Here is a 13,895-nt window from a genome sequence, read left to right as displayed (position 1 = left end):
GTCCACCGGGCGGGGAGCCCAGGCCACTCCCGGCTCAGGGCCCCGCCTCCTCGCCACCCTGACAGCAGCGCCGCAGGTACACAAGGCACCGTTTACAGTCACCTGCCATTTTCCAGCCAGTGAGACTTAGAAAACGTGGCAAAGTAGTAAGATACATTTAACTAGACACAAATTGGACCAAACCGCGCCACAAGAGTTAGGACCACGCTGACCGGGACGCCAGTGATCCCAGGTGACTGTGCCGTCCTCAGGGAAGACGCAGGTGTCGTCCTTCACAGCCAAACATGGAGAAAAGGTCTCCCAAACCCTGGCCTGACGGTGGCGGCTCCCGGAGCCCGCCCCTCCTGGCCCGGAAGGCTGCCGCGGGGAGAGGCGCAGAGCTGGGCAGTCACTCGCGCCCCCCGCACTGCCCCCGCCCAGCCCCGGCAGCCGCCCTGCCACACTTCTCAAGGGCAGCGAGGTCTGCGCGCGCTGCAGGGCGCTCTGCACGGCAAGGGCCTGTGCAGACGCGCAGGATCAGGACGCAGTGTGGCAGCTCCTGGGAGCCCCGATGTGCAGGGCAAGGGGAGCGCCCAGCACCCCTCCACGTGAAGACACTGGCGTGGGTGCTGTTGGAGGCCGAGCGCCCCAGAATTCTCAAACGTTCCAGTCACAACAAATGCCTCAATTCTGGGTGAAACTGTGATTACAAATCATAAGAAAACATTTTGGCATAAACGTGCAACCAAAGGAAATGCGCCGTCTCGTTACTCAGACCACCTGTTTCGTCCTAGAACTTCCTCTAGATGAACCACCAAGCTCTGCCACGGGGCGCAAAGAGCGACACACCAAAGGGCAGTGGGCAGGGAGCTGTGGGTGCCCACCGAGCGCTCGGCCGGCGTGCTGGGCCGCGCCAGCACTCCCTCCGAGGGGCTGGCGCCGCGCTCGAGGCTCCCACGCCGTGACGCCGCCTCCCTGCCCGGGGAGGGCAGGACGCAGTCTGGACAGGCGCAGGTGAAAAACGGACTGCCTTTCTTTCCTCCAAAGGATCCAGCTCTTTTTGGAAACAAGGTTGCAAAATGGAAGGGATCTTCATTTTACAGGAGGGATCGGGGATGAGGTCGCCCAGGTAGAGACTGGCGGGGCAGGCGCCCTGGGAGGAGCTCAGACTCTCAGCCACGACAGGGCACCTGCGGCTCGGCATGGGGACGCTGAGGAGAGAGGAATCTAGGGGCCTGCCTGAAACTGAAAGGGCCCCGGGGACCAGCCGCGCCACATCCCACGCGTGGCCTGACACAGGGCGAAGGCGCGGCATGGACCTGGGTCCAGACGCGAAAGCCCCACAATCGAAACAAGCGTCAGTGGCAGCGAGAGAGAAGGGCCGGACTCGCAGTTCTGACCGTCTCCGCTCCGTGCGGGCTGTACCCTGCGGCCGCAGCCACCAGTGCGGCTGGCCCAGCACCTCGCCTGGCCACTCCCCGGCAGCTGGCGCTCAAACAGCTATAAGGAGACACCGGAGGTACCGACCGATGCTGCCCAGGGCCTCCCACGGGCGCCAGGCAGGGCTCTCCTCTGCCCCTTCCGTCTTCCCTGGAGCGCGCTGCGAGGCTTCCTTGTGCAACCGTGAGGAGACCTGCCCAGCAGCTGGACCCGGACAGGCGTCCTCGCTCAGAGCAGGGCGCAGCCACCTCAGGCCAGGAGGGAGGCCGGGTCTTACTTTGCACCTGCCATGACTAAAGCCCCTGACGTGAGTAAGATTCCTCAGAAGGGGAATACTCGGGATTTGGTTGGTAGACTATTTATTAAATGTTTACCTGTCTGTAGGTAGAAAAAAAAAAAGGGTTTACTCTCCATTGAACAGAAAACTGTTACCCCTGCCGCCCACATCACTGGGTTTGGTTCAAAAGACATACTTGTCAAAGGATCATTCACTCACTAAGCCTCAAAGGAATTCTGTAGCCATTCCTAGTCACTTAATAAATCTAAAAATTGTAAATGTACACTTCTCTTTCGTTATTCTTTTAATATTCTATATTTCAAACTTACCCTTTCCCACACTGTCTCAATTGGTGAAGGCCTACTGTACATCCAAGAAATGGTCACACGTCACAGGTACACAGAACAAGGAAACCTACACAGTGCAGTTTTGAAAAACTAAATTAAGAAGCCAATCACTAGAAATATCACACGCTGATTTCAGAGTGTCCTCTTAGTAGGCCCTGGTTGGATACCCTAGGGGCACAAGCGGGGAGGCTCCCCACTTCAGACGAGGGAGCGTGGCATTCCTCTGCTCCACGTCGTGGCCAACGGGAGGGAGTGTCTTCTGAGGAAAGGATTCATCGATAAAACGGTGTGGGTGCCATCTCTGGGCACACTTCAGAAAGCTATGGACGTCGGCAGACACGGGTGGTGGACAGAGGAGAGGCAAAGCGAAGGGTGGGCCGGGCGTCCAACTCCCTACCCTTGGCTGCAACATGAGCCATGCCTCCCGCCCACGGGCACCCAAGCAGTAAAACTTGTTGGCTGAGGGTTTCTTCTAGAACACTATTCCTTCTACTCTGTGCCCGGGGGCAGTAAGAGCAATGGCAGGCCCATCGGCAGGAGAGGGTCTGGCTCATCTTGTCTACCTTCCCCACCTGTACCCTAGCCGCTTAACTTCCTCTCAGCTGTCCATCGGCATCCACAAGGCATGTGACAGATATTCAATAACAAACTGAAACGGATTTACCTGCCAGCCCTTGTCCGCAGTCCTGTAGTAGGGATAATTTTTAGTGATGTGCGTATAAATTCCATTTAGGGTGAGCTGTTTGTCAGGAGCCATCGTAATTGCTTGTACAATTAACTGTGCATAGGAATAAGGTGGCTTTGAGTCATCCTGTATTTAAGTTAAAAGAAAAAGAGAAAGTATTGAAATTATCAGAATGTTTACTAAATTTACTAAAATTCAAGAGTTCCTGGTGTTTTTAAGTGTTCCTGTGAGAATGCTTTGTCTTCTTTACTATGAAACATAAGGAGGAAGGCATTTGGGATACGTAGAGAAAGCAAGTGAAAAAGCGCACGGCAATGTACAGAAGAATGTTCGACCTGTATTAGGATTAAGTCCAAGTAGCAAGAATGAAAAAAAAAAAATCAGAAAAGCGCTTCCTCCCAGGCTCTGGTGGGTCCCCGTGTGCACGTGGTACAGGCGGGGGGTGGGGGGGGGCACGCAGGGTAGGAACACTCAGCAACATAGGGCCCAAGTGAAGACCGCTCAGACCGGGAGTGTCCCCCAGCCCCCCAGCCGAGGGGCCACTCCCACGGGAAGCCCCAGGCAGCCGTGAGCGCCAGGTGCCAGAGCGAACTCCCGGTACCAGGGTCAGCAGCGGCGGGCGTGGTGCTCGGGGCGGGCTGCGGCCTCCCCAATCCCAGCATGCTCCAGGCCACCGGCGGCTCCCAGCCACTGTGATGGCTCAGAACCCCACTGCGCACAAGCCCCCTGGGAAACAGTTAACACGGGAACCGCAGAACATGCGTTGACGCAAACAGTAAACTGCAAAAGAATCCACGGAGGATCACACCTGTCAGAGGAGGCCTAAGAACGGACGGCGCGGACACGGCTCACAGACACACACAAACGACGTAACGGAGACAGGCAGAAGAGGGACAGACGGACTGGGAAGGAAGGCGATGTGGAGGCCTGGACGGCACGGGGCAGGTGCTCTGTGCACGGACTGGTCATCTAGTGGCCCCGCTCCCCTCTGAAAGGACCTTTCCCGAGCTTGGGCCAGGCCTGGCGCGGCCACCTCAGGAGGGAGGCGGGGCGGGGCGGGGCACAGAGGCCGAGCTGCAGACCAGGTGGGCAGCAGGCACAGAGCACCACGCCGTCCTCCTCACTGTCCCTATGCCGTGTGCCGTGTTTCTCCACCATCGTTCCTTTATATACTTTCAACATGTTTTTATTGAGAACTATAAATAGACAGAAAAGCTCATAATACAGCCAAGTAGGCTGAAAACATTTTTATAAATTAACCTTAGTGTAACTGACACTAGACTAAGTCAGGAGCTAACACAACCCACACGCCAGACGCTTCCACATGTGCCCATGCCCCACAGCCTCTCCCTCCCAGAGAGGCCACACCTGCTCTGGACGCTCAACAGCATCACTGTCCTGCTGTGATTTGTTACGAGTTTTGCACCAATGTGATTAGTTCCGCGTGATCTTAACTGGGCAGATGCACACTCAGGGCCCCAGGGTGCCCGTGTGCAGGAATCCTGGCCGCTGCGGGCAGTGGCGCACGGCTAGGCCCCGTCATTCCCGCGGCTGTGCAGGTCTGTTCCGTCAACGTGGAATCAGAGTGGCACCGTGCGGAGTTCTGGTCTCTGTTTCCACTGGGTAGGACGCCAAGCGCGCTTCCAGGCAGCAAACTCCCTGCCTTGATCATTCTTCCCTTATAGGACCTTTGGGTTGCCTTTAATTTTCTGTTTCAGAAACTTTTGAGATTTCTGCCCATTTCTTTTAGACAAATCCAAGAAGGGGAATTACTGGGCCAAAGAGCGAGAGCCTGCAGGGCCGCAGCGCGCAGTCCGCAGGCGGTGCGCCCGAGCGTGTCCGTGTGCACGTGTATGCCTGGACAGGACCACGGCCCGGGAATGGCTCGCTGGGACTCGCGAGGACCAAGGGTTTCTCTTGCACCCCACTGTCTGCTCCGCTCTCAGCACCTGGGCCCACAGCTGCCCCTGGGAGACCCAGTCCTCAACGACGGAGCAACGTGTCTGCAAGATGCTCGACCCCAGCCAGCCCCTCGGCCACCCGGGGAGTCCCTCACGGCCACGAGCCGGCCGCGCCTCACCGAGGCCCTGGCGGGGGTGCTACGAGACATGGCGACAGGGTGAGGGCAGCTGGCCCCGCAGTGGCCCCTGGGTCCTGCTTGAAGCCTACAAAACATTTACCTTCGGGCTGTCTCCACCTGAAGCGTCCTTTTCATTTTCCGGCTGTGAGCTGTCGGCCATCAAACTGAGGTCAGATGGCACCACGCGGCCCGCCTTGTACCCTGACGACCCTGCTCCCCGGGGGCTGGATGGGCAGGAGTTTGCAGCACTGCGGACGAGAGAAGGTTGTCCCCATCAGTCTACTGTAGGGCACACGGCACACTATGCTTCGATAACAGGTTCCGAGTTCAGGGAACACACTGCAGAAGAGAACATCAGCCTTTCCTGTGGAAAAACGAACCCGTGGGGCTCACAATCGCCCCGAGATCTGTGGAACCTGGGTACTTGCTTCCCTATGTGTCATCTCACGCAATCGTAAAACCAACTCTCAAAGGAAGGGGGCTCACCTATTCCGCCAGTGAGGAAACGGCAGCTCGGGACACTTCCGGAACTCACCAAGGGCAGGGCCACACATGATGGCTCCGGGGCTCCTGCCTGGCAGAGGGACACAGCACACACTCCGCTCGCTCCCTCTCCACCGAGGAGCTGAGGACCGTCTGCGGAAGATGTGGCCTCCAACTACCCCCGAGAGGTCAGGGAGAATCGGAGTGAGGGCAGCCGGGCCGAGGACGGGGGTGCAGAAGGGGAGGGGACTGCAGACACACACGCGAAGGCTGCGGCGGGCTCGTCAGGGCACAGCCAAGGAGGAGGGCGCCCCGTCTCAAACACGCACTTCCTCTCACGGGCCCGGGCTGGGCACCGGGAGTGTTCTGACCCCCAGTCTCTGCGCTGGCTCAAGGCCGCATTCATCTGTGATAATTCATGGAGTCTGTGCCGCTTTCCCCCACAGTATTTATTGTACTTAAAAGAGAACAAGCTATTGAAATGGAAGGATACCAGGCTAATGTTGTTTTAACAATTTAAGAAGCCACAGAACAGTTTTATGGTTAGATCTCACTTTGTATGAGAGGCAAAAAAAAAAAGTATTACAAATGTAAAGAAAATTTCTGAAAACAAAACAAAACAAAACAAAAACAAAAAACCTAATAAACAGTAGTTACTGCCCCAAAACTGAACTGGCAAGGAGGGGCCGGGATGTGGGGGTGGGAGGAGCCCCAACGCGACGGCTGCGCCCTCGACAGCACTCGGACCGTCTGCCGTGAGCACACACGGTCAGGACACACAGCCACCCGTTCCACGAGCACTGACTGCACGACTCTCGCGATCTCAACACGAGTTCACATGTGACACATGTGGCCGCGGCCTGGGGGAGTGGCCCCGGCTGCCGGCGACGGGTTTGGAGCAGGCCGGCTGCTCCGCCCGCCATCTCACGCAGCGGAGGTGTGGGGGGTGCATGCGGGCGCTAGCGGCGGCACGACGCGGGTCGCGGGGAGGAGTGAGCACGGAGCACGGGGTGGAGACGGAGCAGAGGCCAGGAGCGGCTGGGGCGGGAGCCGAAGCCGCGGCCCCGCACCCTGCGCACGGGCTCCTTCCTTCCCCTGTGAGCACCGTGCTCCCCCGGCGTGGGACGCACACCTGGCCGCAGGGCTGCTGGCCCTCAGTCCACACGGCCACGGGCAGGCAAGTCAGCTCCGTGGGAGACAAGCGCTTCCTCGGCAGAGCCGGCGGGGATGGGAAGGCAGGGAGGGGCCGGTCCGGTGCAGGCACGGGGCAGCAGTGAGCCCGCCGGCCGCCCGACCGCTGACCCGACATGCGTGGCACAGACGCCCTTCCGAGGGCGGCCACTGATGCTGCTCTTTCAGGGAAGACACTGAAGCCGCCGGCCGCGCGTGTGGCCCAGAGCTTTCTGGATGCCCTCTGTGCCTTCGCCAGCTCTGCCGCACGCAGGGTCAGCACCAGTGGACGGCGCGAGCCCCTCCCGCCTCCGGCCGAGCCCCCGGGCAGACCTGGGCAGCGGCGTGGGCAGCAGCACGTGCTCTCGCGTCGCACCTGCGTCCACAGCCCTCGCAGCCGACAAGCGCAGACACACGCTCCACGCCCCCCGGTGACAGCCGGCCTCCTGGCTGCACTGGGCTGAGCCCTGCTGGCGGTCACGGGGAACCCCGCCGCACGGCAGCTACACTCGCACCCACTCCAAGGACGCACGCCTGCAGGGGCCAGTGGCTGCTCCTGACCTGACCCTCCGCTTCCACGCCCTATGAACCCGGCACAACCTGACGGCTGTGTGCTGGGCTCCGGGTCCAGCGTGGAGACTGTGCCCCAAAGCCGCCATCCTCCACTTCTCGAGGAGCCCAGCCTCTCTTAGGACGTCACATGAACACAGGTTTGTCACTTCACTGTGGTCCAACTCTTCAATCCAAAGAGCAAATCCCCAGAAGCTACGTGAAAATGCAGCAAACTGACTTAAAAATACAAACGAAAACCTAGCTCAGCCTTCGGACCGACACGCCAAATCGTCTGCCCCTTCGAATTACATTCAAATAAAAAGAGGCCCTAAGTAAAACCCAGGAACATTTGGGAACTGCACGTTGGAACAGGAAACAGAATCGTGTTCAGAAACAGAGTGGTTGTTCAGGTGCCCTCGGTATGGCCCTGCCCACATCCCCCAGCTCCAGGGAAGGGTGAGATGTCACTGTGCACTCCCGTGTGCCACTGCGACGCACGATGGCGCCTCAAAGGCCCAAGGCAGCAGGAGAGTACCAGGATCTGGGTGTGGCCATGTGCACGGTGGCACCCATGCCCCACCCCACGGAAGCTGCGGTACCTGATGGTCCCCGTGGGGGAGGGCAGGGGGCTGATGAGATGGGCCATGGTGTCTGGGATGTTGATGGTCAGGGGCGAGATGTGGGCCTGGACGGGCTTCACCGGGGACTCGAGCACCTCCTGCTTCTCCCGCTTCTCGCTGGACAGGGCGGTGAACGTTATCTTGATGTTCGTGCTCGGGAACCTGAACGTGCACCTGCAAAGGAACAGCCACGTGAGCGTCCTGCCGGACGGAGGGGTGCGGGGGCCATCGGGTGCGGCAAAGCTGCCGAGGAGCCCACTCCCAGTGCAGCTCACATGCCACCCACAGCTGAGGAACGAAACCACAAAGGCAGCTCGTGATTTCAACGTGCTGGCGAACAAAACGTCATTCAGACTGGCCGAACTGGAAAAAAGAGGACAGTGACTGCGAACACCACTCAACCTGCATCACTCCTTTTAAAATAAATGAACGTTGTTTCAGGTCTTATAATAGATTTGAAACAAAGACTTAAAAATACCACTTAGTATACATTTTTCTTTTTGAAACAAATGTACAGGCGTAACTGGGTCATTGAGCAGACAGACAATTTTGTGGCTATTTCTCATTTAAGAAAGAAGTCATTACTTAAAAAAAAAAAAAAGAAAACACTATCAGCTTTTTGACTGAGCAGATATAAATCTAGAGGGAAAGGTTTACAATTTAACACTCTGGCGCACCTGTAATATTGCTTCCTTGCCATAACTCAAATGCACTTATTACAAAAAAGGAATGCAAGCCAAATGCCTTCAAAGAATAAATTAAAAATAGCTCTACAGACTCCCGGTCCCAGAGTCTCGATTCCGCACCCGTCACACAGAGCCCGATTCGGGTGCCACCTACAAATGGCTAAAGGACCAGCCGTGGTGCTGAGCCGGCTCTGCCCACCACCCTGTCCAACCTCGCTGCCTGCCAAGGACGGGCCCAGCACGTGGAGCTCACGCGTCCCTCCCACTTCCAGGGACGTCACTCGGCAGGGTTTGGACACTCCTGGCCCCTTCGCTTCCTGCGTCAGCTCAGTCCTCAGTGGACAGAGCAGAGCCTGACGAGCTGACCACCTCCTTCCTGGCGTCCAGCGCCCACGTCCCGCCCCGGCCCTACCTCTCGGGGCTCCTCCTTCAGACTCCCAGTGCCCTAGGCCGAGGCTCCAGCTGCCATGCTTCCCTGTCTCACCCGGGCCCACGACCTTCAATTCTACCCCACAAAAGGCTCCGGAACCCACATTTCCCACACTGCAGACCCCATCCCCACGGCCTTCCCGATGCCCCCTCTGCATTCACACAGGCATCTCTAACAGGACCCCACACCAACCCCTCGCCAGCTCCCCTGATGCGAGGACAGCATCAGCCAGCGGCTCAGGCCAGAAGGGCAGGGTTCACCCAACCCGCCTAACCCATCGACTCTCACTTTCAAGACACGCCCCGTCACCAAAAGTGAAAACGTCTGCTCAGCCGGAGACCCTGCCAAGACACCGAAAACACACGCCCCCTCCCTCGTTCTGCTGGTCGGGGAAAACTAGTACAAACGGCATCTCCAACGAAGGACTCCCGCCCAGAAGATGAAGGTCTACCTAAAGACGGTCGAGAAAAACACACACTTGGAAAACAGGCAAGACCCAGAAAAAAACACCTCCCCAAAGACACACGAAGGAAGTAAACGTGTGAAAAAATGGTCAACGTCACTAGCCACTAGAGCACCGCAAATTAAAACCGCCACGAGACACTGCCAGCCAGCGATGAGCATGGGTGAAATTTACAAGACTGGCAGCACCGTGGGCCAGTGAGGACGTGGAGAAACAGGCCTGGTCCCTGTGGCTGGGGCCACGGGCCGGGGCACAGCCTCCCGGGACAGCGGCCGGCCACCTTCTCCTGAAGCGAGACATGTGCGTGTCACACAACCAAGCAGCTACACTCGGCGTTTGCTGGGGGAGTGAACACTGAGTTCACACGGAAACCTGCGCACGAGTGTTCACGGCAGCCTCGTTCGCCACAGCCAAGCTGGCAGGTCGCCCACTGTCGTGCGGCAGGAGAATGGTCACGCGGACTGGCTCGGCTGGAAAAGGGGCCAGCGACGGCTACGGCAGCCACCTTGCAGGGCCGGTCTCCAAAGTTACAGGCTGTACGATCCCAGTTACGTCCCCTCGCCGGGGCGACAAAACCACAGACGTGGTGGACAGACAGGGTGGCCAAGAGCGGGGAGACAGAGGAACATCCGGTCCCAGAGGCAGCCCAGGGGTCCTCTGGGTGATGGAGCCCTCCATCTGCACCTCGCTCGTGATACGGTTACACACACCTGTACACGGGACACGTCACAGAATCACAAAGACACCAAAAAACCCACGCCTGTAAAAAGGAATGGGAAAGTCCACACGCCCACGGCCCTAACCACTGGTTCCCACGCCGCCACCTCGTGCTGGGGGTCCTCGGCCCCCAGGAATGCTGGACAGTGTCCGCGGACAGGCTGCCAGCCCAGGGAGATGCACCCTGGCAGCAAGTGGGCAGAGGCCAGGCAGGGCCGATGCTATACCCCACTGTGCCCAGACGGGGCCCCACAGAGCAGGAGCCCAGCGCGCCCTCACCCACCGCCAGCCCTGACGGTCCCGGCCCCCGCCCAGCCCTGCTCCCAGGTCCCGCCAGTGTGCCTGCACCCAGCAGCCACAGTGACCTCTGAAGCAGCAAGACTGCACAGGGCGCTCGAGCACACCAAAGAGCCGGCGGGGAAGCAGCCCGTGCCCCTCCCTCGGCTGCCAGGCCCCCTCTGCTCCAGCGCCCCAGAGGCCCCCGCACACGCGGGGCCAGACCTGACGGCTCGCTCGCCGCCCACGGTCCCCGCCGACGCCGACCACTCGGCGCTCTCCGCTCGCCCTGCCTTGTGCTTCGCTCCACTGTGCCCACGTGGCTCCGCGTGACACCCGCGTGCACCCACTTGCTGCCAGCCCCAGTACGATGCACGCGCCATTAGAGCAGAGCCCTTGCCTGCTGTGACCTGAAGCCTAGGAGTGCCTGGTACACACAGGAGGCCCTCAGGACAAACTTGCTGAATTAATGAAAAAGCACCCAATTTCATATACTAAAAAGGTAATTAAAATAAGCGAATCCCTTGAGTAAAACAAAGAGGATCCCCACATCCGAGCACCTTGCAATTCCTCTTTGTCACTAGCACGAGACCTGAACGACCAACTCCAGGCCTAGAGAAAGAGCCAACTGGGACCGCACTGGCCACACACGAACGACGGCCACGGGCGTGAGGCCACGCACGCCCCGTGCTCCCGCGGGTGTTGGGCCGTTTGCTGGGTTACCTGTCGCATACACCCCTGGCACCTCAGCCTGCACTTGAGAAGGCCAGGGAGGGAGACAGAGCCCAGGGGCGCCTGCCTCTGCCCTGAGTCCCACACGGCACTGGGACAATGGCGAGGCGGGGGCCACACGGGACAGACGCGGACACCGCACGGCATGGGCACCTTCTCCCGTCTGGGGTCTGAAATACTGAATCACGGGCACTGGTCTGATCCCGTGGATAAACGAGGCCTGCCAGACACCCTTGCGACTGTCAACGAAATCGACTCGAGCGAGAAGGAACGGCAGACCTCCACTGGCATCGAAGCCACGGGCGACGGAGGAAGAATCGAAGAAAGAGAAAGACCCAGCGAGACGAAAGATGCCCCGTCGCCGCGAGCTGCTCCAGGCGCGGCACTGCTGCAAGGCCGCCGAGGCGGCGGCGTCAGGCTGCGACCCGCAGCCCGAAGCAACGCCGCGCGTGACGGCATCCCCACTGAAGGCGCAGCGCCACGCCCGAAAGAGCCCCCCGGAGGCCGCCGAGAGCGAAGTCAGAAGGGCTCTGCGTGAAGCGGCATGCAGCGTTTCCTGCACACCTTCCGCGAGTCGCTACTTCTGCATGAAAAACCGACCGCCTGCCAGGCGTTTTGAGCCCATTCGATCTGACGCTCCAGCGACATACAGAAGTTACTCGCAGACCCATCCACTGTGCTGGGGCACAAACGCCCCAGTGCTGACGGTGGCAGGAAGGCTGGCCTGGAAGCAGGTTTCCACCAAGACCTGCGAGGTGCCCAGGACTCTGGCCAGGACACCTGCCGGCCGCCCCCTGGGTCCTCCTCACTGCCAGTCTGGGAACCACCCAGACACAGCACCGACCTGTCACGAAGCACACCAGCAGACCCAGGGCTCCGCATGTGGAAGCCACACAGGACACGAGTGCCGCTCTTTCTTGTTATGCAGGGGACCCTGTCCCATGTGTCGACCCCGAGCCAGGCCAGCATAGCTCTGACCTCCCCGCCCAGCTCCTGACATAGTGGCAAGACGTGACTCAGGACAAGGTGACGGGTGCCCTTTGAGAGCCGAGGAGCCCAGTGACACAGGGAAACGGGGCCTTCTGCGCCAGCACAACTGTGGAGATAAAAGGAGAGAACGCTGACTGTGTAACTTGGAAACCAGAACTTGCTAAAAAGCTGGATTCATCAATATCGACACTAGAAATGCTTATTAAATCAAAGCAAATATTGTACTAGTTTATCTGCCACACAAATAAAAACCCACACAAAGTAAAAGCAAAGAACAGAATAAAACCAGTGAACTCGGAGCTTACACGCTCTTAACAATGATGGTTTTTAACCAACCCAAAGTGACGCGGGCCGAGAGGCGTCATCAGCCTGAACGGCAGCAGTGACAGCCCAGCTGCCCGACATGCGCCGGCACCAGCACCGCGTCGAGTTTACAGGAGACTTGGGCCAGAACCTATTTTATCAGTGTGTGAAGAACAGGTGTGTAAGACTCTACTTCTGGGTTTCCTGCCAAAAATACCTAACCCAGATCTCACTGAGATGAAACAGCAGACAAGCAAATCCAAGTTGAGGGGTATTCTACAAAAAACTGGCCTGTCCTCTTAAAAAATGTCAGTGTCGCGGACGACGTCAGAGAAGGCCGGGGCACAGACACAATGACAGGAGAACGAAGTCGGGGGGCCGAGACGCCGCTCGATGGGGCCTCCATGGGGGCGGCGGCGCTGCGGGAGCCCGCGCCGTGGCTGGGAAGGGCAGCGTTCGAGGGAGCGCGCACAGAAACCTTTCAGAGCTAAAATGCACCATTTCTGACACTTTCAAAAATTTCAGAGAAAAGTAGATAAAGCAAGAGTGCTACATGTTACTCTTTAGGGAATCTGGGAAAATGGGAATTCTGTTCTATTTTTGCAACTTTTCTGTAAGTCTGAAGTAACTTCCCCCCAAAAAAAAAGAATGTGGAAACTTTCAAAATGTCCAGTGCAAAGCTGGATGGTCTAAGTTGCGCTGCTCTGTGTGAGGCTGGGCCTGGGCTGGGCCGTGAGGTGGGCCACTGTCCCCAGCAAGGGGCGCACCGTTGCCGAGGGTCCGGATGCAGTTCCCTCTTCTGGTTGTCCACGTGACTGCATCTCACGGAAGCGCCAGGCCACGGCCCTGCTCTGGGACACGCCCTCGTCGTCACCTGTCCCCTGGTCTATGACATTTCGGAATCTCATCGAATCCCAAGGACACCTCGGCGGGCCTGGGACGCCTGACAGTGATGCCCTGTCCGCTCACGGCAACTCTCAGCAATCCCTGACTGTCCTCTGGGCCACAGGCGCCCCTCACGGTCGGCCTCGGGCTAAGCAGGAGAGTGTGACCCAGTCTGGGGTACACAGCATGGAGCCACAGCCACATGCGTACTTGTGACCCTGACGCCTAGGCGCTCGCTCACCCAGCACAGCTAACGTCGCTGGGCTTACCGGTCACAACCCGAGGGGCCGTGGTCTGTGCTGACACCACACTCCACAGGCTCTGAATGTCGCCCCTTCTTGGGAGACTCTCTAGCCCATCCCAAACGCACCGACGTTCACGAGACCGCAGCCCTGCCGCACACCGAGAACGCGACGCGCCCACGGCCCGGGTCTCCGTGCTCACCGCTCGCGCTCCGCCACACGCCACACGCGGCTGACGCCTCTACTCTCCCCTCACTCTGGGACCCAGGCGGAGGTGGCGGCCCCGCTCCTAAGGCAGAGAGGAGGCAGAGGTGGCCGCGACCGACACCCCCACATCACTTCCCCAAGCTGGCCGTCCCCAGGAATGTCTGGCCAGAGACACAACATGGAGCTGCTGACCTGCGCTCAGGAGAGGAAATGAGCAGCTGGTTACTTTCCATCCTTCACCTGCGACAGTGACAAAGGTTAGCCCACGCGACAGGGAAGGAATCAGTAGTCTAATGTCATGATGGGCCAACGAAAGGCTGTGTTCGTGTGA

At 58.9% G+C, this 13,895-nt stretch overlaps 1 protein-coding gene across 3 annotated transcripts in view; it reads right to left on the bottom strand.

Moving 5' to 3' along the window:
* The window catches only part of FOXK2 (forkhead box K2), a 43,385-nt gene that overhangs the window by 8,698 nt on the left and 20,792 nt on the right, over positions 1-13,895 (bottom strand). For all 3 annotated transcript variants that reach the window (XM_016132952.2, XM_016132953.2, XM_036222692.1), the window contains exons 2-4: positions 7,613-7,807; positions 4,909-5,056; positions 2,708-2,854 (exon numbers count right to left, since the gene is read on the bottom strand). In XM_016132952.2, the coding sequence (XP_015988438.2) occupies positions 2,708-2,854; positions 4,909-5,056; positions 7,613-7,807 (490 nt within the window). The remainder of the gene's footprint in view (positions 1-2,707; positions 2,855-4,908; positions 5,057-7,612; positions 7,808-13,895) is intronic.

Source organism: Rousettus aegyptiacus, unplaced genomic scaffold (assembly GCF_014176215.1).
Source record: "Rousettus aegyptiacus isolate mRouAeg1 unplaced genomic scaffold, mRouAeg1.p scaffold_m13_p_6, whole genome shotgun sequence".
NCBI lineage: Eukaryota > Metazoa > Chordata > Mammalia > Chiroptera > Pteropodidae > Rousettus > Rousettus aegyptiacus.
This window is presented reverse-complemented; position numbering and strand designations above follow the sequence as displayed.